This window comes from Seriola aureovittata, chromosome 1 (genome assembly GCF_021018895.1).
Source record: "Seriola aureovittata isolate HTS-2021-v1 ecotype China chromosome 1, ASM2101889v1, whole genome shotgun sequence".
In the NCBI taxonomy this organism is placed as follows: Eukaryota; Metazoa; Chordata; class Actinopteri; order Carangiformes; family Carangidae; genus Seriola; species Seriola aureovittata.
Window position 1 is genome coordinate 31,055,652 of NC_079364.1, and position 26,564 is coordinate 31,082,215.

General features: G+C 39.3%; 1 protein-coding gene across 1 annotated transcript in view; it reads right to left on the reverse strand.

The window, feature by feature from the left end:
• Positions 1–13,651, reverse strand: part of LOC130172117 (mucin-2-like) — a 41,853-nt gene extending 28,202 nt beyond the window's left edge. Inside the window, exons 1-25 of the mRNA XM_056380551.1 lie at positions 13,578–13,651; positions 13,367–13,417; positions 12,974–13,235; positions 12,281–12,395; positions 12,089–12,179; positions 11,899–12,005; positions 10,154–10,382; positions 8,783–8,908; positions 8,578–8,695; positions 8,294–8,432; positions 7,804–7,914; positions 7,400–7,469; positions 6,620–6,757; positions 6,365–6,529; positions 6,193–6,287; positions 5,973–6,099; positions 5,626–5,881; positions 5,291–5,343; positions 4,362–4,465; positions 4,038–4,189; positions 3,777–3,915; positions 2,839–2,949; positions 2,568–2,747; positions 2,218–2,457; positions 1,219–1,375 (exon numbers count right to left, since the gene is read on the reverse strand). Of these exons, the coding sequence (XP_056236526.1) occupies positions 1,219–1,375; positions 2,218–2,457; positions 2,568–2,747; positions 2,839–2,949; positions 3,777–3,915; positions 4,038–4,189; positions 4,362–4,465; positions 5,291–5,343; positions 5,626–5,881; positions 5,973–6,099; positions 6,193–6,287; positions 6,365–6,529; positions 6,620–6,757; positions 7,400–7,469; positions 7,804–7,914; positions 8,294–8,432; positions 8,578–8,695; positions 8,783–8,908; positions 10,154–10,382; positions 11,899–12,005; positions 12,089–12,179; positions 12,281–12,395; positions 12,974–13,235; positions 13,367–13,417; positions 13,578–13,638 (3,397 nt within the window). The 5' untranslated portion in view covers positions 13,639–13,651. The remainder of the gene's footprint in view (positions 1–1,218; positions 1,376–2,217; positions 2,458–2,567; positions 2,748–2,838; positions 2,950–3,776; positions 3,916–4,037; positions 4,190–4,361; positions 4,466–5,290; positions 5,344–5,625; positions 5,882–5,972; positions 6,100–6,192; positions 6,288–6,364; positions 6,530–6,619; positions 6,758–7,399; positions 7,470–7,803; positions 7,915–8,293; positions 8,433–8,577; positions 8,696–8,782; positions 8,909–10,153; positions 10,383–11,898; positions 12,006–12,088; positions 12,180–12,280; positions 12,396–12,973; positions 13,236–13,366; positions 13,418–13,577) is intronic.
• Positions 13,652–26,564: the final 12,913 nt, after the last annotated feature.

The following is a 26,564-nucleotide window of genomic DNA, read 5'->3' on the forward strand; positions in this document are numbered from 1 at the left end:
TTCATCCTTGTCCAAATAAATGTTTGTGCCAAATTTGAAGAAATTCCCTCAAGGTGTTACTGAGATATCACATTCATGAGAAAAGGACAGATGGAAAGACGCATGGACAACTTGAAAACATAATGCCTCCGGCCCTGGCTGTCTCCCGCATGCAGGCATAAAAGGGAAGAAAAAAAAAACAGAAGCAATTCTGATGAGTTGATCTCAATCTCAAGAGGGCAGGTCTTACCTAATATGATGCTGCCCGACGAGATACACAAGAAGGCAGCAAGAGTAGAGATAGGGATGCTTGAGAGAGCTGTGCTGCAGGTGAATGCCCAGAGCAACGTTTTGTTGCCACTATGATAGACAGGGAATCATGACCCTCATTCCTGAAGTATTTTGGTGTAGTTTCTGCATCTGCACCAAATTCATCAACCTAAATGAAATGAAGCCAACACCCAGCTCCATGTATGGCTGCTGACGTGAGAGGAACACCAACCTGTGAGCCAACCCGACCGAGCGAGACCAGCCATGCAGTTGATGGGGTGACACCATGGGGAGCATGTGGACAGATGATCAAGCTCATTCAGGCTTAGAATAAAGCCTTCACCCTTTTCTTGATGTATTGATATCCACAAGCAGATATATGAGATTTTTTAGCCACACTTTTAAGTGTTTGTTTTTTACTTTGTTACTAATGTAAAGTGTTTCAGCAACAGTTCGTTGCTGCTCAGCTGTTGATAAAGATTTGAGCACATAAACAGGACTGAACTGAATGTAGTTAGCTGGGGAGGAAGACAGACATGAGGGAGGTGATGGGACACAGACTCACAGTGGGCCACAGCCTCCTTAACTGCGCTAATCACCACAACTCAACTCTTTGTATCGCTACTTTTGGATGCACAAAGATAGAATTACTCATGAAGAAAGATTATTCGGATTCACAGATACTTACCGAATGATTCTGAGTTACTCAGGAACTACTCATTAATGATTCATTATCAGGTCATTCCTGATTTGTTTCTCATTTGCACAGCTCCATAGTAGCTATCCACATTGTTGTGGAGCATATTGTAAAGGGTTACCCCAAGAGGTATTTAGCTAAAAAAAAATTAGGGTACTTTTGGTTGACCTTATGAAGTCCTGATGTCTTGAAATTGTAATTTAGATCGTAAGAATTGTATGAACTGTATCCTGACTGAACTCAACAAGAAAAGTTTCTTCATGGTTACTTACGGCAGATTTTAGGGGTTCTCCATCGTACACAGACTCCAGCTTGATTACAGGATTCAGCGTAAGCGGCCACAGCAGTGCAGAAGCACTCGCAGTCTCCACCGGTGTCACAAGCACATGAGTCAAACACACATGCTTCATAGAATGGAGAGGGATCCACCTGTGGTGTGTGATGATACAGTAATGAGTCAGGTGTTTATGAACACAAACAACACAAAATGCAGGAAAGGCACTGCTGCACTTCAACATTTACTGAACTCTGCACAGTTACTTACAATTACTTTCCAATTTAAGATTTTTGGACAGATCATATGAACAATTTATAGAAAATTTAACATTGTTGGAGATTAAACTACTATTTAACTACCCAACAGTACAGAAAATAGTATGCTTCACCTCAGCTGGGTACAAATATTAAATGGCTACAAAAATGTGTATACATATAATATATTTTATATATTAATAATTATCAAATAATATACACCGCAATGAATATATAAATATATATGCATCCATGTATGTTGACACCTCATGTAGCATAAAAGGAACCATGTGCACTTGCAACCATGATTCAATGGTTTCAATGGATTCAAATCATATGATGTCTTCTTAACAAAGTTAACCTTTTGACCTGAAGGTGCAGGAGGAAAGTTCAGTCTAATGTGGTCTGAAAATGATTTTGATGATGGGAAATATGGCCTTGTGCCACTAGAGGAACATTCAGGAGTTCACCACAATATTGGGATTCATTCGATGATGATAAAAGCGAATTACACGGCAACCTAACCATTTGTTTTTGACTTTTCATGGACAAGATACAGGAGAAAACTTTGACTTGGTGAATGTAAAGGAATAACTAGGATCCGTTCATGGATGTCTGTCCAGCAGTTAACATATCTTGTTCTGAATCTCAACAATATCCTCACCATTAGATCCCGCTGCTTACAGAGTAAAAACAGAATAAAAACTTCAACAACAAACTTGACTTCAACAACAACTTACAATGGAGTGGCAGGCAGAGAAGACGTTGCTCTGTATGATGCTGCACTGTTTCTGGGCCCACGACTGTCTGTATGGGTTGTTAGTGCAGGGGCTGGTGATGCTCTTAGCGTCGGGGCAGGTTGGTAAATCCTTCCAGCTGTTGCCAAACACCAGTGGGCTGACCACCACAGCGTGGCACCTCGTTGTGAAGTCATTATTTGCATTGCTGTCAAAGCTGCCACACAGCCCACACACATGACCCTGAAAAAGTTGAGCCCATATTATCATGTCATTAAACTTAAACATCAAAACAAAGCTTGTACTTTTTTCACATTAAAACCAAAACCTTACTTCACACACTCCAGCGTTACCTTATATTTTGGGCTGAGCTTGATGAACAAGCTGGTCTTCCTGTCCCACATGAGAATGAGTCCATTGTTGGCTTCAATTACCAGGTAGTTGCCCATAGTGCTGTAAGTGAATGGGACTGTTTCTTCATTTCCACCTGAAAGCAGCTGGTAGCGTCCCTCTGTTAGAACCAGGTGTGCACTCTAGATAAAAGAGCAGACACTGTGTCAGCAATTTAAACTGAGTCAGACAATATAGTTGTTTTTCTGAAATGGTTTTATATTGACTCTTTACCCCCAGGAAGATCTTGATGGTCTTGGAGCAGGTGGTTCCTGTCGTTCCACACGGAACGTTCTCAGTGATCACTCTGAAGGTTCCATTACTCTGAGCACTGCCACAGTAGTCCTGAGAACGAACACACACACACACACACACACACACACGCACACACGCACATACACACACACACGCACATACACGCACACGCACACACATGCACACACACACACACACACACACACACACACACACACACACACCACACACACACACACACACACACACGCACACACGCACATACACACACACACGCACATACACGCACACGCACACACATGCACACACACACACACACACACACACACACACACACACACACACACACACACACACACACACACACACAGAAATATTGGTATTTAGATTCAGATTCAGATGACTTTATTACTCCCAAGAAGAGCAATTCCTTTGCAGTTTACCCAGTCCATACACACAAAACACTTACAAAATCCAGAAAAAACCCACAGGAAAATTAGTTAATGTCAGAGGCAACAGGTCAACATACATGGGTCAATACAAATAAAATAGATAAAATAGCACATTTTCTTATAATCCATACAGTGAATCAATCAAATTTATACAAGTCTGAAAAGATAAAGTCAGTGAAGCCTGGAGCTCAAAGGTCAAGGTGCCTAACAAGCAGCGAGTGAAAAAAGGAAATAATAATCACATTTAATGAACATATATTTGAGTTGTTGTGTATATTGAGTATCTGTCTCTACTTGCAGGCAACCACTCAAGGACATTCAAGGTAGGAAGTGCTGTAGGAAGTGCTTACAGTTTGTGATGTAGGTTTTACTATTTTGAATATGTGAAGGCTAATTCTTAGCTCTTGTGTGAAAGACTTCACTTCCATGATTCTGTTCACCTGCTGTTCCTGTGCACATTCTTACCTGAGTGAGGATGTATTCACAGCTCCCGTCAAAGGTGAAGCGCTTCTGATCAAAAGTCATGTAGTGTCCAGCTCCATAGACGGAGCAGGTACTGTCACACTCATTGGTGGTGCAGCTCCATTTTCTATCTTTACATGTGCTGAGAAAAGATAGAGATTAGACGGAATTAGTTTTATAATAAAAGGCTTTTTGTATGTACATGTCAGTGACAGATGGGGCCGTAACCAAAGAAATTAAATGTTCTGCCTGTGATTCACTCACCAGGTGTTGCAGTCCACTCTGGTGGTCTCTCCAGGCTGGTAGGAGATGCCATTGTGAATACAGGGACAGGCCTCTGGATTGATGCAGCCTCCTTTACCATCAGAGACCTTCCCAACTGGACACATACAGCCAGAGGTGCAACCCGTGGTCACCTGGAGAGAAGATCAAATTTATAATCCGCAGTCACAGGTTTCATTTGTGCTCCAGGGAAATGTTTAACTTTACCTCAGAACTCAGATTATCCGAATGTTTGCACTAGATATAAACATAAAAATCTGTTTCTGGATGTAAATTGTACTTCATGTTGGGGAAAAGGTGACTTACACAGGCCATGTCTAATGTGTTGCAGCTCTTCTCACACTCAGTTCCTCTTGCAGCTGGACCATTAGCAGAGCAGTTGAAGAACTCCATGGGAGAAACACAGGCCGCTGAAAAAAGACATGTCTGAAATTACTTTCCTGAATTTCTAAAATTCATCACCAATTTTTTTTTTTAATTCCCTAATTTAACAATGTGCATTTTATGCCTTAATTAATGCTGCTTATTTTTATATTATTTTTACATTATTAAGACACAAATCAGTCAGGAGCTTTGCCTTTTCTATCAATTTTTCTCCACTTTCTGTTGCTGGGCCATATTCCAGGTTCCTGTTTACTGTATACTGTGGTAAACATCGCCCCCTGGTGGCTGGAAACACCACAGCTTTTGGAGCCATGGAGCAAGCATGGTGGTCTTGTATTCTAAAACAAAACCATAAAACTGTTTGGTGCGCATACATTTTTACCCCAAAATACCCAAATCAAAAGGAAGCACACTGATTTAACCTCTGTGTAACAGAGAACTCTCAGCTTTATAGTTTCTGGTTCAACCAAACGCCACCTTGTTTGTACAACCTTTCATATTGAGATCACAGACGGTTACAGAATGATTTCCTCTTGTATCACCAGCTTATCAAATACTTACATTAGAGAAGTTAGAGAAAACATGGAGAAAATGTAGTTGCTTCTGATCATGTGCCAGAGTCTTTAAACTACATAATGTTAAATTATAGTATTTGTTCTGCAAATTAAATATAAAGAGATTCCTGTCAGTCTGTCATGGCCAGACATGTAGTATAATTCTATTATGAGTATTATTACATACTCTTTCCTAGTCCACAGATCATGGACACCATTTTTCAGTAGCTAATGGTACTATCGGGAAGTAATGTAGCACTCACTTTTAGGCTGCTACTTCTGTATCATGTAACTTACTTGGTTGCGCACTAAACTGTCCAATGCAGACCAGTTTGCCCTCTTTGCAGGTGCTAGAGGAGAAATACAAAAAGACATATTAATACACATATATAACCTTGCAGCACATTGTTTAAACATGTAACAAAGAGTCAGAAATTTGAATTATGGTATGTTGAGAAACACACAAAATGCTTTTTCATGTATAAGTCAAACTCTAATGATATTCATGAATCTACTTCACATTTTAGTGCTTAAAACCATTAGGGACTAGAGCTGTAAGACTATGATTTGATAGATAATGTACACTCAAATCACATACAAATCACATGCAATATACAGTATAATTTTCATACCACATGATCCCATCCTTGTTGACAACCTGTCCGGGAGGCACCACAGAGCCTTTGTCATAACAGGGACAGGCCTTAGCCGGGACACAGCTCCCAGAGTCATCCAGGTAGGTTCCCTCTGCACAGACGCAGCCGTCAATTGGTGGGAAGGAGAAATGGCAGCTGAGATCTGTGGTGCCGAGGCAGCGACAGGTACGACCGCTGGATGTGATGTTGTAGGAGTAGACCATGCTCCTTGGGCAGGAGGTGGCATATTTCCCTGAGGAGGTCAGAGCACAGAATCAGTGAAAAACGAGCTCAGTGATACAGTGTGCACAACAAGCTCCTGTATAGCTTTCCTCACTACTCACCACAGATGGTCTTCCTCCAGTTGCTGATCTGGATTCCTGCCGCTGCACAGGCATGGACGTATGAGGAGACTGCGGCGCACATGCAGTCTTCACTTTTCTCACAGTTACAGCTGTCATACATGCAGTTCTATGAGGGAGACATAACAAAGAATCAGCAGTGTGAGGTCACGTCACAGGTCTGGAGACAGACATATGTCAAAGCTGCCGCTGTGAGACTTACCTCTCTGTAAGAGTCAGGACTGATCTCTGAGTGACAGGGGGCAAACGCTCCCTGGGGATCACTCAGCATGGAGCACCAGTGCATGGCGTACCTCTCTGTGGGTGACACACAAACGTCAGTCATCCTGATGAGCCCACAGTGATAACAGAGAACCTAAATGAGTCATAACTACCATTGTCCAGACTGAGGCTGCAGGGATTCTCAAAGTTGCTCTTAACATCTGCGCAACCACCATGTGTCTTCCAGCTGTTGACAAAACCAGCTGCTGTGGCATCTCGAACACCGCTGAGCTTAAGGAAGTCATCAGCTTGGTTACTGTTGAAGTTCCCACACAGGCCTGCAGGCAGACACCATCACGTTAATGACAATAATACAATAATAACAATATAATGAATCATCTCTACACAGATCATTTTCGTGTACATACCACAAGTCTTGTCCTTGTAGTCACTGGTCATTCTGATGTAGAGCTGCATGACTGGCTGCAGCTGCACCTCCAGCAGAACACCAACTGATGTCTGGACCAGCAGGTAGAAAGAAGATGCTCTGAAGGTGGAAATCCCAGCTGCAGGTTAAGACAAAGTTCTTTTATTACACTGCTGGAGGGGACGAGACAGGAGAAAACACTATTTGTCTGCCAATCTGGCCAGTGAATCAAACAATTAAAACATTTTAAAACTGAAATCTCTCATTATCTGCCTGCTGTCATTCCGTCTCAGCCAGAGACAAATGAAAATTCTGGATTTGCAGTAAATCTAGTGTCGTTGTTGGGGAGGTTTGTGTGGAAACAGCCTCTGGAATCAGATATTGCTTATACTGTTGATTTAAATACCTGAAAATACGAACATGGTCTTTTTTTAATTAACTTTATTTGATTTTTTTCCATATATATGACAGTCCTTGATACTGAGCTGTGGAGCTGAGACTGTGACCAAACATGGACACATGATGTCGCCAGTGGCAGCTTTTCATTCATCAGTAATGAGGTTCACCAGGAGAGTGTAACACAAGACACACACTACACACTACTAATGTCATAATTAGGAACTGAGAACTACAATGAAGTATTTATCATTCAGCTAAACTGTTTGTGGTATACAGTACATTAAATAGGAAAACATACTGTAGCTTATAGTGTATATAACATAGTGTATTTTATTTTTTACATGTAAGATGTAAGGCAGAGGAAGAGTGCAGTGTTTCTTACCAGCAGAAAATGGTAACTGAGCGTAGATGCCATTCACAAACACTTTGCCATCAGGCTGGATGGTGATCACCTGCATATGAAAGGACACAAGGTGATGATGAAATCTTGTAACTGCGTGGACACAATATTCACAGTGATGGATTTATATAACTCAGTCTAGTTCCAAGTCTGTAAGATTATTTTAACAGCATACTGAAATGAATATGGAAACCAATGATGATCAGAAATGTTACCAAGCAAAACAATAAAATGTTTTCCTACAGTAATACAAATAATACTGAATAGATATGGAAGGAAAAAGATTATTATCTTCTGAAAAATGATAAAGATATAATTAAAGTTTGTGTGTGTGTGTGTGTGTGTGTGTGTGTGTGTGTGTGTGTGTGTGTATGTGTCATACTCACATTTGCCCCTCCAGACAGACCTAAGGTAACAGACTTGAGGCAAGTCTCACTCTCGGTCAGTCCACACTGCACCAGTTCTCCCTGGATCACAAACCTGGTCCCACTGCAGTCCTGAACACACAGACACAAAACTATTCAACTACTGTTGAACTGAAACAACATGGCTGCAGAGCGCAGTGCATGGGGAACAATACCAGTAAAAGACAGCAACAGTGGATGTAATACCTGTGGACACTAAAGGTTCACTTAATAATTCAATGTGGAAGTGATACAATTTTCCAATCCGTTTGCCTCTTGTGATGAACTGATTTGATATATGGTGGTGCAGAGATGACACACATCCCCCTGCTCTCTTGTTTTTTTTAGTTACAACTCTAATCACAACCTTCTATCTACTATAGCTGTAATTGGTTCGGGCTTGTGTAGCTGTGTTGTGCATTTGTTACCACAGCATGTGCGTGTGGTATAACAGCAGTGATGTATACGCTACCTTGGCCAGAATGTAGGAGCAGTCCCCATGAAAGGTGTAGGCCTTTCCATCGAAGGTGTTGATGTGAGCTCCTCCTTCCACAGAGCAGATTCCTGGACAGTTCTCCTCCGCGCATATCCACTGACCGCTCTCACACACACTGTCAGTACACACAGTTTCATCTTAATTGCCAGTGGAAAGTTGATTAATGAATTTGCAACCCTCTCCAAACCATTCTGGGTCCTACAAAGTGATTTCCCATAATGTCTAATGACTGACTGACTGACTGACTGACTGTATCGTACCATTTTTTGCAGTTACTGGTGTATGATTCTCCATGTCCATAGATCTTGCTGTTGTAGCTGCAGGAGCACTGGCTCAGTGGAACACAACCTTTTCCATTTAAATCATCCAACACCATGCCTGAAAGAAATCAAAGTAATATGTTATCGAAACACCTTGTGTGTGTGCGCCACTGTTTGCACGTATGTGAATGTCACTCTGCTGTACCTGCAGGGCAGAAGCATCCGTCGATACAGTGGTTGTCACAGGTGCGGCTGGCCTCTGGGTTGGAACAGGTATCAGCACAGGGACTTCCACACTCTCTGTACTCCATTTTGTCAGGACACGACTTCCCTGTGAAAACACATTCAATTCAAACACAAACAATTCTTTCTTACCACTTCACTTACATAACCTCTCAGATAACATTTATTCACACGGACTATATAACTGTAGCCTGGTTCCCATCTGTGAACCGCCTGCCCTCAGCTCTACTGTATCCTCTACTGCTGCAGAACTCATGTTATGGATGACATGGTCCTCATGTTTTATGAATCAACTTAGAAATGAAGCAATGAAGTATTTTTCCAGGAGCACAGTCTTTAAAGTTCCTCTTCAGACATGTTTTAAACTATGTAAAAAAAAAAAATTGTTTAACATGGTTTTCACACATAAAAATGATCAGAACAAATATCAGAATGGTTAGCGTAGTTAGCATCTTTTATTTGTTTATGTTGTTTGTTAACTTGTAACTGGCAGTGGCTGACACAGTGTTAGTGGTTGTGCTAATGCTAACTCTCTCTCTCTGTACTGACAAGGTTCCAGGTTTATTTAGCCCCGCCCCCAATCCCCACAAATTAACAGGATTGGTTCCTTAGGTTTGTGACGTATGAAACCCTGGCTGTCTGAATCTGTTTTTATGAGACTGTCATTGGTTCACTGCAGTTCAAGGTGGAAACACTCAGTCATGGTGTTGATGATTATTTCTCTCATCATATGTCTTGTGTTATATAAAAAAACATTATATGGATGTTAACAAGTTTAAACACTTGATTTTCATCTTTAAGTTACAAGAAGCACATCCCATTAGTCATGTTATATTTTATTGATATGGCCTGGTGTTGCCCATGTCTTTGCCTGTTCTCGGTTAGGGAAACAATTGAGTGGGCATGAAGTTGGTCAATTGCTATTAACAGTTAAAACACAACTCTAAACCCTAAACTCTAAGTCAAGGTTCAGGATCCCTTTAGTGAATTAACCCTTTGACTCCTCATTCACCTTTAAATATAGAAAAAAATATCCAAATTGCATAATGCTGTAAAATGCTCACAATATTTGATATCTACTACTGTCCTTTTGATATTGCCCAACAGTCTTAATTAACTTGCTTAACTATGCTTACTGCACAAACCTCGCTACTGACTGACAGTGATGTCAGTGCTTGAAATGACTCTTTATGATGGCTGAAACAGTTTCACCTTTTTTGTCACATTTGTCTAGATTGGTCTCTTCTTGGATTTATTTGACTTATGCTACAGTCTTTTGAGGCAATGAACCGATATTTAAACAGCAGTGTCTCACAGTGTACAATGTACTCACAGCAGAGCATTTTGGTCCTCCAGTTGTTGGGTTTGCCACCAGCATGGACACACTGTCTGGAGAACTCAGACACAGTGTTGCACAGGCAGAAGGGGTCTGCGTGTGTTTCTCTGCCGTTGCCACAGTGACAGAGGTCAGCAATACAAGCAGCGGTGAAGGCGGGGATGTCCAGCAGATTGTAACAGGTGTTGAAGGCTGGCCCTGTGAGGATCTGCTCACACAGAGGTTTCTGTAGGACGGATGGACGGACAGAGACAGGAGAAAGGGCAATTGATTTGGCAGGCAAAGCAGAGACAGTGCAACATTAAACATTTCTGCATCAAAGGTGCACTAAGATTAGTATTTTATCTATAGGGGGCTGTGGCTCTGTAACCAGATTAGCTGTGATTTAAGGTGTAGGACTGGTTTAAACCTATGTTGTCTGGGTCAAAGTAAACTATACCAGTGGTTTAGTCTCAACCCACTTGCCGTGACCAACAGAACTTCCTAAACTCCTGTAGAGGTCACTGCATCTGAGGTTTAACTTAAACCTACAATGGAAATGGTTTATCTTAGGTTCAGTATAAAGACAGATTTACACCTTTAAAATCATTAATTTCTAAAATTTAATTTATTACCATATATGTTATTTTGAAGGCAACACTATACTTAAATGTCAAGTGTATGTTATTGTGTAATTAATGTTACTGATCACTGGTCACTGATAATCTGACAAACAGCAACCAGTTGTTAATGCATGGCCACAAGTCCTGTGCCTGCAAGAACAACATGTGGTCAGTTAACCACTAATGTTTAAGTCATAGACACAATGTTTGGTCACTGCAGCTTTAGTGTAAGTTAATACTGTATTCATTATTGATTATTGATACCACAGTAGACTGAAAATAAATGTGGGAAAATGTGCTTCAATACAATGTACATTTGACTGAAATGATTAAGACAATATTAGTAATGGTGGTGGTCAACTATCACATGTGCAAGTAGATGAAGAGTCAAGTGGTCAACCTGTATTACTTATTAATGTTGTATCGATTCAACAAATCATTAGGAAAGGCGACAATTTTGATAATCACTCATGCATCATCCATGGTGTAACCCCACACAGATAAAATGCTGATAGGAATGATACTTGATGCAGTGCAATCTGGGAAGCATTTGCACATTTAAAATGTGGTAAAAGTAATTAAAGGTTCCCTGTGGAGTTTTGGACGATAGACGATTTAGATGTAGGTGAAACACCATCTATATATGGCAGAATGGTGTCACATTATTCTACTGATAAACAGGTGATGCTAACATGGCTGCTGAAATGCACCCACAAATGCAAAGAAGAATAATTCAAAATACTTAAAATACTTAAAAATGTATGTTATGTTATGTTTTGTATTTGTGCTGGTTTGAGTCGAAGGGGACACATGACAGTATTCAGAAATAACAAAGCAGGCTTTCATTATTCATGTTTTTTGGTTATAGACTCTTTATGTTGGTACTATGTTTGTCAGTCTTCTTCACTTATCACCACTCTAATATGGAGGAAAAGCTGCTACTGGAACATGGTTTTGCTAAAACCAGTAGCAATCCCAGCTCAGCATATTAATCAAAGAGCAGTGATGAAGCCACTGCAGTGACACCATGAGATGTCAAAATAATGTACATGCAAAACAATTAAGGTGCTGGCCATGGTATACTAGGGATGCAGTATTGTGGAGAACGATTTTTTTCCATACAACTGGGTGAAGCCTCACCATGTCGTTGCAGCTTTGTACTGGTTCCAGTGTGTAGTCGGAGCAGCTTTCAGTGGGACCATCCATTTTCCAGAAGCTGGCGAAATCCATGGGGGAAAGTTTCACACCTGTTTGGACAATATCAAAGAATCAGCTCACTTCTTTGGCCACGCCCACACTGACGAACCCGTTGAAGTGAATGAAAATGTACCATGACTGTAGAACTCGTTGTGCAGCCGGATCCCATTAAAGTCTCCACAGAGACCACAGGTTTGGTTCCTGTACTTCGAGTCTAGCTCCACCTGAGAGGACAAAACCACACACACGTATAAAAATGAAATATACATATGTATATATATATATATACATACATAAATATGTATACATAGCCATATGATCCTACCAGAAAAGAGTCCTCCTCGTTCCAGATAGCAACCAGTCCCAGGTTTGCTTTGATTTTGATGTAGGTAGGAGTTTTCTCGATAAACACTCCTGCTCGACTGAACGGTAAAACAGCTCTGAAAAAAAAGTTTTGGGTAGTTTTATCTAACCATGTCAGAGGAGAAATTCACTTCTGCGTCTGATGTCTTTAGGTTGTGACTATGTTGTTCTACTGATGATCATTTCAGACAAGTGTTTTCGCAAGGACACAAAGACAAATCTCAAGATCAGATTCCATAAAACATCACAAATCATAAAGCTCCTCTGTTCAATTCAACTATAACGCACATGATCTCAAGGCACTTTACGGGGTAAGATCAAGACCTTACAATATTATAGAGAAACACCCAACAGTTCTCATAGAGAGCGGCACTTGGTGACAGGGGGAGGAAAAACTCCCTTTTTAACAGGAAGAAACCTCCAACAGAACCAGACTCAGGGTGCCTCGACCGGTTGGGTTAAAGATTTCTTTTCCAACATTAATTTACATAACTAACCACAGTACTGAGAAACACCACAAACAGATTAGTGTTGTTTTTTCCCCCCCGTTGTTAAGGGTGTGATATATTATTGCATGTGCTTAAATATGTGCTATCCAGTGTGAAGCAATAGCTTTTACAGTAAGAATGCAAGGGGTTTAGAGTTTTTAACTTACGGGTTGCCATCAATGACCACTGAGCCCTTGGACAGCTCCACCACTGAACCCTCCAGCTTCATGATGATGTTTTTGATGGTGGGATGACCGTCAGCCTCGTGTCTCCTTATCTGGATGTTGAAGTCATTGTAAGTGCTCCTGCATGTGGAGGCCAGAACATAGTTGCAGGTGGAGTGCAACTGGTAGACATCCCCATCAAAGGTCTTGAAGTGGAAGTTACCCCATGTACTGCAAACCTGGCCATTGTGGATGGGATTCACTCCTACAGGGACAAATCAGGACGTTATACCACAAAGGAGACCATGTTTTACACAGGTATTTACTCACATGAATGAATGCTAACGTAAAAAAAAAAAATTGTTTACAATCACTACCAACAACCTACAAGCTCACCTGTTATTTTCCCAGGAATCTGAGACATGGAGTTCACAGCATACTTTGCCTCTGTTGAGAGAAAGAAGAATAATTGGTCATGAAATCAATAATCACATCTCAAAAAATACATTAAAACAAAATAAGGATGAACTTTTTTCTGCAGCACATTTGACTGTCCTGTTTGTTACATGTGTCAGGCTGCCTACTATAATGAGTATAATGTATGTACCGCTCTGCCAAGCAGCTATGATGGCAGACAGGGTCAGCCATAGCAGCCACTTGTTTGCCATAGCCATTTGCTTCTCCACAGGAACAATGAGGAAGATGGGAGGGAGGCCCAATTCTTTATACTAGGGGGCAAGTCTTAGTGTGGCAGGTGAGGGAGTGGCATTCCCATAGATTCACGTGATTCATGACTGCTGGTCCTGCCCTATGTCTCATGTGTTTCCATGGTTCACACTGCTTCACACACCTGATGTGAAGGATGAGGTTACTGAGCAAAAAGATGTTCACTTCACATCTGTGACACAGATAAACTGGTATGAATGTGAAATCAATGTCCACAATGATGGACAAACCAACATGGTGTTTTGTTTTGTTTTAGTCCATCTGACGTGTTCTGGATCATACAGATTCATAACTTTCTGGATGAATACAACACACAGGAATGACGTAGAAACATGGTCACTCACAAAATAGATCTTTGAGATTACATTTGTTTTTACTTCACTACATAATAAAAAAGAAAATTACTACTTTAACTAAATTGCAGTTTCAAAGACTTCCTTTCCAAAAGATAGCAAACAGAGGGCTTAATGTTTTATATTCTAAAAGTGTTAGATGTTTAACATTCGACGGTGTGTCCAAAGACTTTATTTAACTTATTTACTCATTTATTTAACTTCATTGTATGTTTTATATATTTATATTTCTTTAACAGTACTCTTTTTGTCATAGGACCAATAGGGCGCCATCACATCCAAAAAGTGAGTCAGTTCCACCAAAAAAGTTGTGCACTAACCAGGATAAAGATAAAACATTAGTGGAGAAGCTTCTCTGCCACAGAGCATGGGATCTTGTCGGTGAGGAAGAGGATAGTGAGAGGGAGGTGCACCAGTTCTAAGGGGTCGTCAGGACCAGCAGCTACAAGGACTGGATAACAACAATCCAACCACAACTTTAGATCAGAAGTGACACTCACCGGGGACAATCATTCAGAGTCATCCCAGTGCAACTCCATTACATCGCTGGACTGTCAAGCCATGAGGAGTGAGCACTTACCACAAACCCTTCAACACCTTAATGTCTCTGATCCCACCCCGATGATAGGACCCTGGAGTGTTTTGACATCATCATGACATCACGTGTAACATGTCAATAACACTACTGGGGGCAGAGGCAGATATTTGAAAACCTGCAACAGCATGGAAAAATACCACCAGACGGAAATGAGAAAATATTTTATTTTGTAATTTGGTTGAACTCAACCCTTTAAAACATGAACAGTGAGTTGAAAGGAACTTGAAGAGTCGGGGGGAAACACTGCTTAAAACTGCAACTCAAAACCTAACCTACGTCCTGTATTTGAGAAGATGTCCTCGGTTAGTTTCTATCTGAGGCAATGACGTGTAAGAAGGAAAGTAAAAGCTCAGAAGCCTCAGGAGACGCCTTAGTCATTATCGAAGCTTCAAGTAAAAAACACCCACAACAACCAACTCTATTTTAGACGTGCAGGAGTTGACCATGGTAGTCTATGACCAATTATGGATTGAATATAAGGCTTTAGATCAATAGACTTCAGTAAATACTCACTTGAGTGTTTGTATTTGCTTTGCTTTATCATATTTTGACTTAGGCAATAAAAGCTTGAACATATCCAAGGTGTGTTCAGATCTCTGAGTGATTAAGACTTTTGCCTTTTGTTGCCTTATCACCAGCAGTCATCTTCAACAATAGCAAGACTCAACAGTGACTCAACATGAATGGAGAGCTGAGATTACTTAAATTCACTCCACTTCATTAGAGATCCATTAGTATTGTTTTACCGTCCACAAAAAGGAGATTATGAGGCCGGGTGACGTGGGTCTGCTCTGTGCTGCACAGTTATGGGTGTAGCCCTGCTATCTACACAGCAATTGTTTTCAGTGCTGCTGTTTGAATCCTGTTGTTTTAAAGAAGGTTCAGTAAATCACACACACACACACAACAGCAGCTCATAATACCACCTCAACCATGAAACATTATTCACAAAGAAGAAAAAATAAACAATAGTTTCTAAGGTTCAAAAGTCACTTTCCCGCTCCTGTGGTCTCAGGGTCTTTATATGTGTGTTTCCTAGCAAGATACACAGCTGATGTGTAAAAATGTTTTACTTAGATCAGCTTTAATTTGATATATATCAAGTTTCGCAGTAGTAAGTAACAATAATGAAAACTCACCAACACTGGACATTTGAAAACTGGAAAAACATAGTCTGGTCTGATGAATCTGGATTTCTGCTGAGGCAGAGATGGTGGGGTCAGGATTTGGTGTCAACAGCATGAATCCATGGACATTTACTATTAACAATGACACTCTAGTGACGCTGTAGAAACCTGTATTTACCTTCCTCAGTGTTGTTAAGCTTTCCTGGTTTATCGTCTGGACTTTAGTTGGAGCACATGGGAGACGAGGAAACTTGAGTTGTCACATTTATTTACTGAGAAACAGCTTAAAGTGCACATACATTGCACTGTATGTTCAAAGCTAGACTGCTAACTACTAATTAACTAGCTAACTAACTTTCTGCTAAGTCGCAGGGATCACCTCTCTCTCTCTCTCTCTCTCTCTCGCCCGCTATGCACACAACCTATGTACTGATCTATTCCCAGAAGAAGCTACGCGACTTCTTTAACAACATTCTGTCTCATCCTTTCCAAACTTACTGTGGATTTTTCAGAGATGATAAATCAGTGTAATTTGCTCATTTTTTCAACGTCTTAATGCTTAATGTGCAATTCTAGTTTCCACTTACATCTGCACATGCGTATAATGCTGCAATATCATAAGTGAGCTCAGAACGGTAGAAGATGAGTCAATGACAGCTTGACAAGCAGATATCGCCAGAGACAGTTGAGAAAGGAGATGGCTCACTTACAATTATTTCAACTTTTTTTATCCATAAGGCTAAAACATTTTTTTTTTTTAATACGTCATTCATATGGCTTGTTATGCCCCAGCCTAGAGGGGGGAGCCTAGGACACAACATAAACTGGCCCAATCTTCCCCAAGTCCCAAGTAGCCATAACAAAGATTGGTTTAAATATAACGAAAGTGATTTATTTACATAAAGGTTTTAAGTGAACATAATAAAATAAATACTGAGTTTAGGCTTCAGGGTGGACTAAGGCCAACATAATAAACATAATAACCCTGTCTGGAAAGTAAACAACTAATCCAACCAAAGGAAAACAAATGACAACAAACTCACCTCCCTAACTAAATGAACAGGAGAAAACAAGAGAAACAAAACTGGCAGCCCACCCTTACTACTCAAATGAATCTAAGAACTACACAAAGCTGAGTCACTGCAACAGTGTGGCCAGTAGGGAGAAGAGGAGAATGAGACAACGAGCCGGCGGCCATCTTGGCTCGTTGTATATCAGGTGACCAGGGGCTGCAGCCAATCACCGACCAGGACGCAGAGCCTTTCCACCAATGACGGCGCGGCTGCGGCACACACCTATTTGCATACAATAAGAAAACACAGGAACGCAGGGCACACACACACACACACACACACACACATACACATACACAACAGACCAACTACAATAATATGACCGCGGTCACAACACGGCTAGATTTATCAAGACCCCACCCATCTTCATGTGACATCATAATGAAATTCATCACTATACCGTCTCCCTGAAATGAATTAAATCCAAAAAGTGCTAAAGAAGAAGATTTATGTTTTACTAGAAACTGACCTCACTAATGAAGTGCCTTAATATGTAAGTTTTTATTTCAATTACTTTGTAGTAGTTAATTTATGATTTACTCTGTTTAATCTGTTTTAATGTTTGTTGTTGTTTTTGTAACTTATTGTTCTCAATATATTATTTTTCTATAAATTTCATAATTGCCTTTGCAGTTCGTAAATTTTAAATTTAACGATAAAAAACATACAAAATTATTTCCTGTAACTGTGTCACGTGGGTTTCACAGATAGGATTCTTTCGCTCCATAGTCACTGAAATAAATATTGGATTAATTTTACACAATCCACAGATCTTCCAAACATTCCAAAATTAAAATGAAAATTTTCAGACCCACAGTTCATGAGAAAATTAACTTCATTCAGATCTGTCTGTGTCTCCGCAACACACTCTCGCGAGATCTCGCACTGCTGTTTCACTGCTGCAGTGCTGCAGACGTCGAGAGACTTGTATGTGAAACCATGAATTAAAAGTTAAAACTTGTATTCCTTTTCTTGATAATACTTTTATTGTTATCATCATTTAACTGCTTTTGGATGGAAAACAGTGAGTATTGTTAGACTGATATGTTCTTGTACTGAGTTGATCACATATTAAGCTTGCGTCACATCATGTGGAACCTAATGGACCCTTGCATACTCACAGATGCAGAAAGTATAACATTGGCATTATAGTTAGGGTAAGAAGCTCAGACATCTGTAGAGTTGCTGCTCACTTGCATCGAAAGGAGCCAGTTGACGTGGTTCGTCATTTCATCAGGATGCTTCCATTTGAGTTTTTTCTAGGCACGTCTAACTGGTAAGAGACCACCGTGGTAAAAACACAGAGAGACTGGGAACCATATCTGGCCTGGGAATGCCTAGGGATTCCCTGGGAGCTGGAAAATATTGCTGCGGAGAGGGATGTCTATCTACCTTGCTTGATGCTAGCACAACTGGACCTTGGATAAGCAGCAGAAAGTGGATTGATGGATGGATGGATCAATAATTTCTTCAGCCTATAGAGGTACAGATATAGCCTAAAACTTTATGCATCTAATTATCCTCTCTTAATCTAGAACTAAGACTTCATTATTGGAATAATCATTTTTTCTGTGTATTGAGCAGGTAGTCTGACTCAAAATTTAGTTACACAATCATGTCAACATGGACCAGAATGAAGGGCGTGGGGCTTGGCCTGGTGTACATTTTGAGCTCCATATTATTTGCATATGGTGTTGGAGAAAATGTAGAAATGCATGGCATTCATTTTGACTTGGTATGTTATGGAGACTGGAACAAGGGCCCAAAGGCAGTGCTCGTGTCCACCATTAGAACCCACACACACAGTTGCTAAGGAACAAGTGAGGAATGATGCAGAATCATCCTGATAGTTGATGAGTTGTTAATAAGTAGCTCCCCAATGTCTCCAATGCCAGGATTATGATGAATTATTTATTTTATATATTATTTTATAAATATTTATTATGATACTTTATTAATAAATCATATATCCTAACCATGGCAATGAACGCCAAGACCACTTTTTCAGATAAATTTAAGTTAATAAATTAATATTCACAACTGTGCCTAGTGATCTTTGATATGTAGATTAGTTTATTCATGTTTAATTAACACTGACAAATGTAGTTATCAGGATTTTTCCAAATTATTAGGAGAAATATGTTATTGGGATCATTCAGTGTGACAAACATAAGCATAATGCCAGTATATTGTTTCTCTACAAGTAGGATTCATTTTAAAACTATTTACTGTGTTTGCCAGATGTTGGAGTGTTTCGTAAAAATGCCAATACTGAATATTTTTTTAGAAAAGCAGTTTGTGTATAGGGTGTAATTGCCTTTCCACACAGATCCATTGTTAATCTTTAAATGAGCTATATTAATATTGTGAAAGTATCAAAGTATCAAAGTGCTTGGTCCACAGAGCCTGTGTACAGAAACTGAGCCTGAAAACCATCCGTCAGGACTTCTGGAACTTTGTGATACAGTCACTGCTCTCACCTATACCCCAAACCCCGCCCACCTGGACCTACTATATTTTTATTTGATCACTCAGATAACAGTCAGCCAATCAGTACATTTACCTACTTACCTGTCAGAATTACCTGTTGTCATTAGAGCTCCAGAGAGAAGCTTGAGAGAGGAGATGCAAAACTACATTGTGATGGTTTTTGATTCTTAAAACCACAAATATATCTTCTCATGGATCAACACTTCAAATGAAACACAGGAAAGGTCTGAGTTACACATGGGACCTTTAAGTTTACTTAAAATTATATTCCCTTTATTACATTTACTTTTGAGCCATCGTAATCACTAATGCATCAGAAAATAACTTGGATGTGAATATTAATATATGGGGTCCTAATATTGTGATAACAATACTTGCCGTGGGTTCGAAATTAATGAGGAACATCTCATGAAGAAAGTTCCGAGTATGTTGATTTACAGATATTTATTTATTTATTTATTTATTTATTATTCCCTCATGATTCATTCATCATTATCATCGTCTATGTCTTAGGGAGCTACTTATTAACGACTCATTAGCTATGGGTTAACTAGAGTAAACTAGGTTTTTCCTTACTTGTTCTGTAATAACTATGCTTGATTTTTTTGTACTGTATTGTTAACTGTTACCATATCATAAATATATATACCATAAATATAATGTCACCTTTAGTCAGTAGTAAGTGAGAGCATATGGAAGCGTGTTCAGTGGTAGTTTGGGCTCTGACTTGAATGGAATATGAAAAAGTTATGAAAAAATATTGAGATTTTCTGAGTCAAGCTGAAATGTGGCAGCACATGGTCAGAGTGTGTTTGAACAGTGTTCGCCTCCTTTAACCAACAGTGATAACTGGATTGAGACTTGGTTTGGGCCCAATCACAACAAATCAACACCTGTGGTTTGACATGGATTATTTCTGAATGTAATTTTTTTTATTTTTTTTTTTTTATCAATCAAACCAGGGTTACACAGCAAGTATTTGATAAGATGCAAATATATCTACCATACCAAGCTCATACTGTACATATAAATATAAAACAGGTTCAGTGGAAACTCCCCTATATATAATCCAGACTTATCTTTTATGATTAAATTGTGAAGTAATATGACCAGTCAGTTGGCTTAGTAAAGGACAATCCCAGAATCGCTTTGAGTGCCATACATGTAGGCTAATATTTTATTTATGAGATTAATGTTGTTTTATAAGCTGATTACAAATATGCCATTAGTAGTTTATGGCACATACTCTAGTAATTTGTCATTATTATATATTTTTAATATAACTTGAAGGTACAAATATAGAGCATCTGTATGATGTAGTGCCATTTTGCTAATGTAGAACAATGCAGAACAGTAAGTGGATTTTATCCAACTGAATAACATTTATAAACTGAATTAAATTCAGGTGTGAGATCCTACATTTACACTTTTCTTAAACATCATGTAAACAACAAAACCTGGATTCCCTAATGGAGGTAAGGGATTTGAGAAACCTTATTTCCCCAGACAGATTTCTCCAGGAGAACACTTATTTATTTGACTGCAGTATGGATAGGGCAGCAATTTTAAAAGAGTGGGGGTTCTAATGGTGGGACAGGAGCACCTGAACCTCTGCCTTTGGCCCTTTTCCAGTCTCCACAACCTGCCAAATCAAAATGAATGCCATGCATTTCTACATTTTCTTCACCACCATACGCAAATAATATTGAGTTTGAAATGTACACTATGCCAAGCACCACACCCTTCACTCCAATATTCACCAGCATTCACATACCGTAATATTAAGCAATGACCTCATCTGCTCTGATTGAGGTTGATGCCTGATGTGATTTCCTGTCATAAATAGAACACAGCAGTAACAGGGACAAGATGATGGCGATGATGATTTTCAAAAAAATTGATTTTGAGCTCAAACATGTAGATTGAAATTTCATAAATGAACACCTATATATTAATTCAAGAATAATTGAATGTATTAATATAACAATAAATGATTGCAATCATAGACTTCAACCTAGGTTTGTGCTTCTTTCCATTTTTTTTTATTAATTATGATAGATAATACAGTACTCCACCTCAAATATTTTAATTGCCATGTCACAAATAAATAACAATAAAGGCCATACAGCTTAATTGCTCCACATTGTGTTAAACAAACCGTCAAATAAAGGTAAGGGTTGAATATACATTGTGACTGGCCAGTTAGCCCACTGCAGAGATACAGGGATGGTAAAAACTTTATGGATCTTTAATGGCCCACTAGGCGACGTGGCAGGATTTCTCTGATGGAATCCTGTTTGTCACAACACCCATAAGACCTACATAAGAATGTGCAGTCTGAAAAGCTGGTGTTGTACCTGTGGTGGAAGATGAGCAATGACGGCTGTCCTGACTTGGGTTAGTTCTACCACTGGGGCCAGAACAGAGAAAACGCCCACACTCAAATGACTTGTAGCGGACACACCTGGCCAGGAATCAGTCACAAGCCATTAAGGAAGTTCATTATAAGGACATGCAGAGTTACGGACCCACAATTGACACTTTGTGACTCTTCCCATCATCAAACTATCAAATTGATAGGAAACAGAGACAAAGGATCCTTCTCCCACAAACAGTTAGCATGTCAGAGAGACACAGAACCAGACCAAAGGTCAAAGGGTCAGCTCCAGAGGATCAACCAATGGACACCAGACAACTGGAGAATATAGGCAAAATCTCCAGTTTGTAATAATAAGACTTTGTCTAATGATATTTGATTGTTTCTTATATAGAAAAGTAACACCAAAAGGACTGATTAATATTAAGGTGTGAATCCTGGCCTCTCTGTGCCATGCATGAACACACACACACACACACACACACACACACACACACACCCACACACATACCGACACACACACACGCGCACGCACATACACACACACACACATACACACACCGACACACCAACACACACACACACACACGCACACACACACACACGCGCGCGCACACACACACACACACACACACACACACACACACATCGACACACACACACACACGCGCGCACACACACACACACACACACCAACCTCCCTTCTTCTGTCCCTCTCTAGATAAGAATCATAAACTACAACCCACATTGCAGTCCTGAGCAGTGACCAGCAGAACTCTCTTCACATGCACATTTTGCACTGACTGTTAGTTCTTTAGTTTTAATGAGTTGTCGGTTCACACTAATTATGGCTCGTTCTTCGGCACTAACAGACTGGAGGGATGCTGGTATACAGTTTGTTAAGTAAATGTTTACTTTCTTAATGTCTTACAGTTTTAATGGTTATGATGCGCTGTAAAAGCTAGTGCATTTTTTTTCTACATGTTTTGACCAGAGAACGGACACAGTTAACATCCAAATTAATATTATTAATTTAATTAAAGTGTTAATGAGAATTACAGTTGCACTTTGCTAACCTGGCTAGCTAGCTGATTACTTAATGTTTCTTATGCTAACTGTACCTGGTCCCAAACATGCAAACATTTGCAGGACAAGATAAATATAATGTAACAATTAAATCAGTATCATGTTATTAGAAAAAATCAGTCGATAGAATTTTCCTACATAGAGCAAAACATTCAGCTTTATCTCATTAACTTATTTTCCTTCTCCTCTTCTCACTGGTATCGAAATTGTATTGAGTTCAATACACAATGTATACTAAAACATTATCTTGTAGAGTTTGTCATTTAATACTGTAAATTCATACACAGCAGTCCCGACTGAAGCAGACATTTATGTACCTGTACTGACAGCTGGTATATGTGTGTGATTAACTGTGATTTACCATGGGTTAACTAAAGTCATCAGTATTCACAGGTTCCGTTTCTTGCCTTTTACTTCATTTCTACTGTTGTTGATGGACGATAGCAATAACATTTAAAGAACAGAATCGGTTCTAGCACAGTCACTATCTTCACAGGTGAAAGTATTTACAGATTTAACATCAAAACGGTTTTCAATAGGAAACAGATGGAACTGACCCACCAGAACTACAACCTGGAGCAAAACCAGATTAATAGATGTGTGCTGCTGTTACCTCATAGACATATGTATTAGCCTTACGCTCTCTTTAGTGTGAACTGAAAGTTGACAGTTAAGATTTTGAAGCAGTTGTCAGTGTAGTACAGCTCATGTACATTAATTTTATTCATAACTTAATTGTTATCATCGAAAAGGTGATAGGTGAAAGGTGAGACCTACTTTGATTAAACTGTACTGAGTATGTTTTTTTCATATTTACCATGTGCCTCATGATGAATCTAACAGGTCACTTTTCATTCATTGTTATTAAAATTGGTAAGTACATAAGACAAATTAGTGCTGCTACTGTTAAAATTCATACTAGACACTCTATAAAAACTATCAACAAAGCAAAGCTTCATAAAAAACTTTATTTCACATTAAAACTGCATTCATTTGCAGTTCATTTGCATTTGCTCCATCACTGGAGACGTGTACAAAAGAATGTAAGAAATGGATGAATTAAATAATGTGTGCAATTTACAATCAACTGTAACTGACAAATTAAAACTAAAATACAGTTGTGGATGAAGGTACAGGTGAACTTCACTGTCACAAGACAAGTTTAGGACAAGATAGGTAGATAAATCCTTTTTAGTAACAAGTAAAAATTATAGTAGAAATGTAAAATATAATACTTCATAGCTAAGTGAGGACAGTGCAACAGTCTGTTGACAGGACTGTAAGCTATTGCAGCCGTTCATAAGTGATGGAGGTAAGGTGCAAAAAATCCAGGAGCTGTTATTCATCATCAGTCTTCATGTGTGACGCAGTTTACATGAAGCAGACGAGAAGCTGTTCTGAAGTCTGTTCATGTTCTGCAGAACCAATTTAAAACACAAGCTTAGAATACATTTTACACTGTGGTTTTACAGTTTAGCTTTAGCACAAATGCTAACTCAACTACAATAACATTACAAGTTACTCCTTATATATATATGATATCTGCCAAACATGGACATGTATGCTGTTAGCTTCTAAGACTACTTTAACAGTTAGTTATAAAGTTTACCTCGAATTGTGAAAGCTAACAATTTTAGCAGCGTCTTTGCAGGTGGGGTCAGGTTGCCAGTGTAGGTGGACACAGGTCGGATCCACCCTCACTCCTCCCCAGCTCCACCCTCTCAGCCAAATATGGTTTCTTCTGGCTCCAACATATTCTCTCCCACCATTGCCAACTCATCACACTACTCATTTAATTATTATTTTCATCTTTATGATTCTTACACCTTGCATTTACTCTGTAGATAGTAGTTTAGTTAATAAACTTTATTTACACTCAGTTGTTTTCCTGTTGTTTTCTTTTGACGTAGAGACTGGAGATCCATTGAATCGAGAAGTCACGGCTTCTGATATGAGAGTGATCACATTAATCAATGAAGTAATTCATTGCTGTCCTCCCTGAGGACTGGTGCCCCCTTTTAATAAGAGCAAATTCTAGATTGTGGTGTTCACACTACAAACTGATTATAAGGTCCACAGAGAGGATGGGTGTTTATCCCATGCAGTCCCAGGTATCAGGCTTCATTTGACCGTACAACTCTGTCTTTCATTAATTACTTTGTTTGTTATCAACACAAAGAGGAAATGTTGTTAATAACATATCAGGAAAGTCACAAAATGTTGATGTTAATAATGACTGGTCCTTTACTTCATAAGCTTACCATCCAGCCCGACCACCACCCTGAAACTACAGTGCAGTGCCCCTTACTCAATATTAATACTCATTATAATGTGGTCGATGAAATGTACGGTAGGTTTTCTTGAAAAATGTATTTTATGTAGACAGGTTTAGCCCATTACACGGAACATTGTCATAGTTTAACTTGTATGAGGATCAGCAGTGACACAGCCCACCTCATGTACAGTTTTCTCTGCCTCAGAACATGGTTGGAGGTGATTGTTGCTTGACAAAAGCTTTGGCCTTTTATTACATCCTCTGAGCAGCACTACACCTTCAGAGCAGACTGGAGCCTTCAGTGAGTTGATATTGGAAAATGATGGGACAGCTAGCTAGTTAGCATGCTAATTTCAGTGATAGAGACGAGTTAACATTGGTGTTGATTTCCACCTGTGGAGACAGCTGTTGGTGAGTAAAGGAATGAAGTTTGATGCTGAACTCACAATTTTTTTAGACTGGTTAGTGAACAAATGTTAACGCTAATGTTAGCTAACAGATATTCTTCAGCAACTTCAGTTGGAGTCAGGAATGTTTCCTGACACAATGTACAGCACTTACCTCAACACATCCAAAGGCCATTTCTCAAAGGTTAACTTTTTAAAATTTAAAAATTGTCACTTATAAATGATCAAATGTGAACTTTGTCAGGTGCAAGCATTCATGATTCACAGTAAAAGTCAGGAAGGGATAGGATGAAATTAATCTTTGGGTCTGGTACGTCTTCTGTTTGTGCAGTTTTTTTAATATTTTTTTTACACATTACGCAAGTGGAAATTTTCTTTGATTATCTCACTAGAATGAAACTGGTTAATACAGCATGTCAGTATTACTGTTACACTGGGGCAGCTGTTGCAGGATGTCAATATTTTGATACTGGCCATAATCACCTCCACTCTAAGATTCTGAGATTTCCCCCTAGTCTTCTATAGCCACCTCCGGGAGGTAAAAAGTTGGGTTTACATGTTGTTGTTCGCGGTGTTACCTGAGTGTGGTCAGAAATAAAACAGGATGTTAACTGTCCAACCAGAGTAATGTGTTTAGACTTAAAGACAAATAATGTTTCTACTTACACTCACGAACTTAGTTGAGTTAGGAAAAGTTTAGAAAATGTGCACAATGACTTAAAGACACAATATGTTGATTTGCATTTAACCAAAACCAACATCTGTCCCTAATTGTAACGAGAATCTTTGTTGCTGAAATCTAATCTCAGACGCAAACCAGTGGATGCACAGTCCGGTCTCTGGTGTGATAGTTATGAACTTCATACACCCACCATTCATCCAAATAGCTTCTTGCGAATCTGCTGATAGATTCAACTTCACCTCTCAGCTCCTTGATTTGCCGACAAAGAGAACTTAATACAAGTTTATCACCTCCATTTGATGCTTATTACAGAACATTACACTCACAGATAAGCTCCTTTAAAGTATATATTTTCAACAGATAAAAATAAAGTGACATGATGTAAACAGTGGTGGAAGAA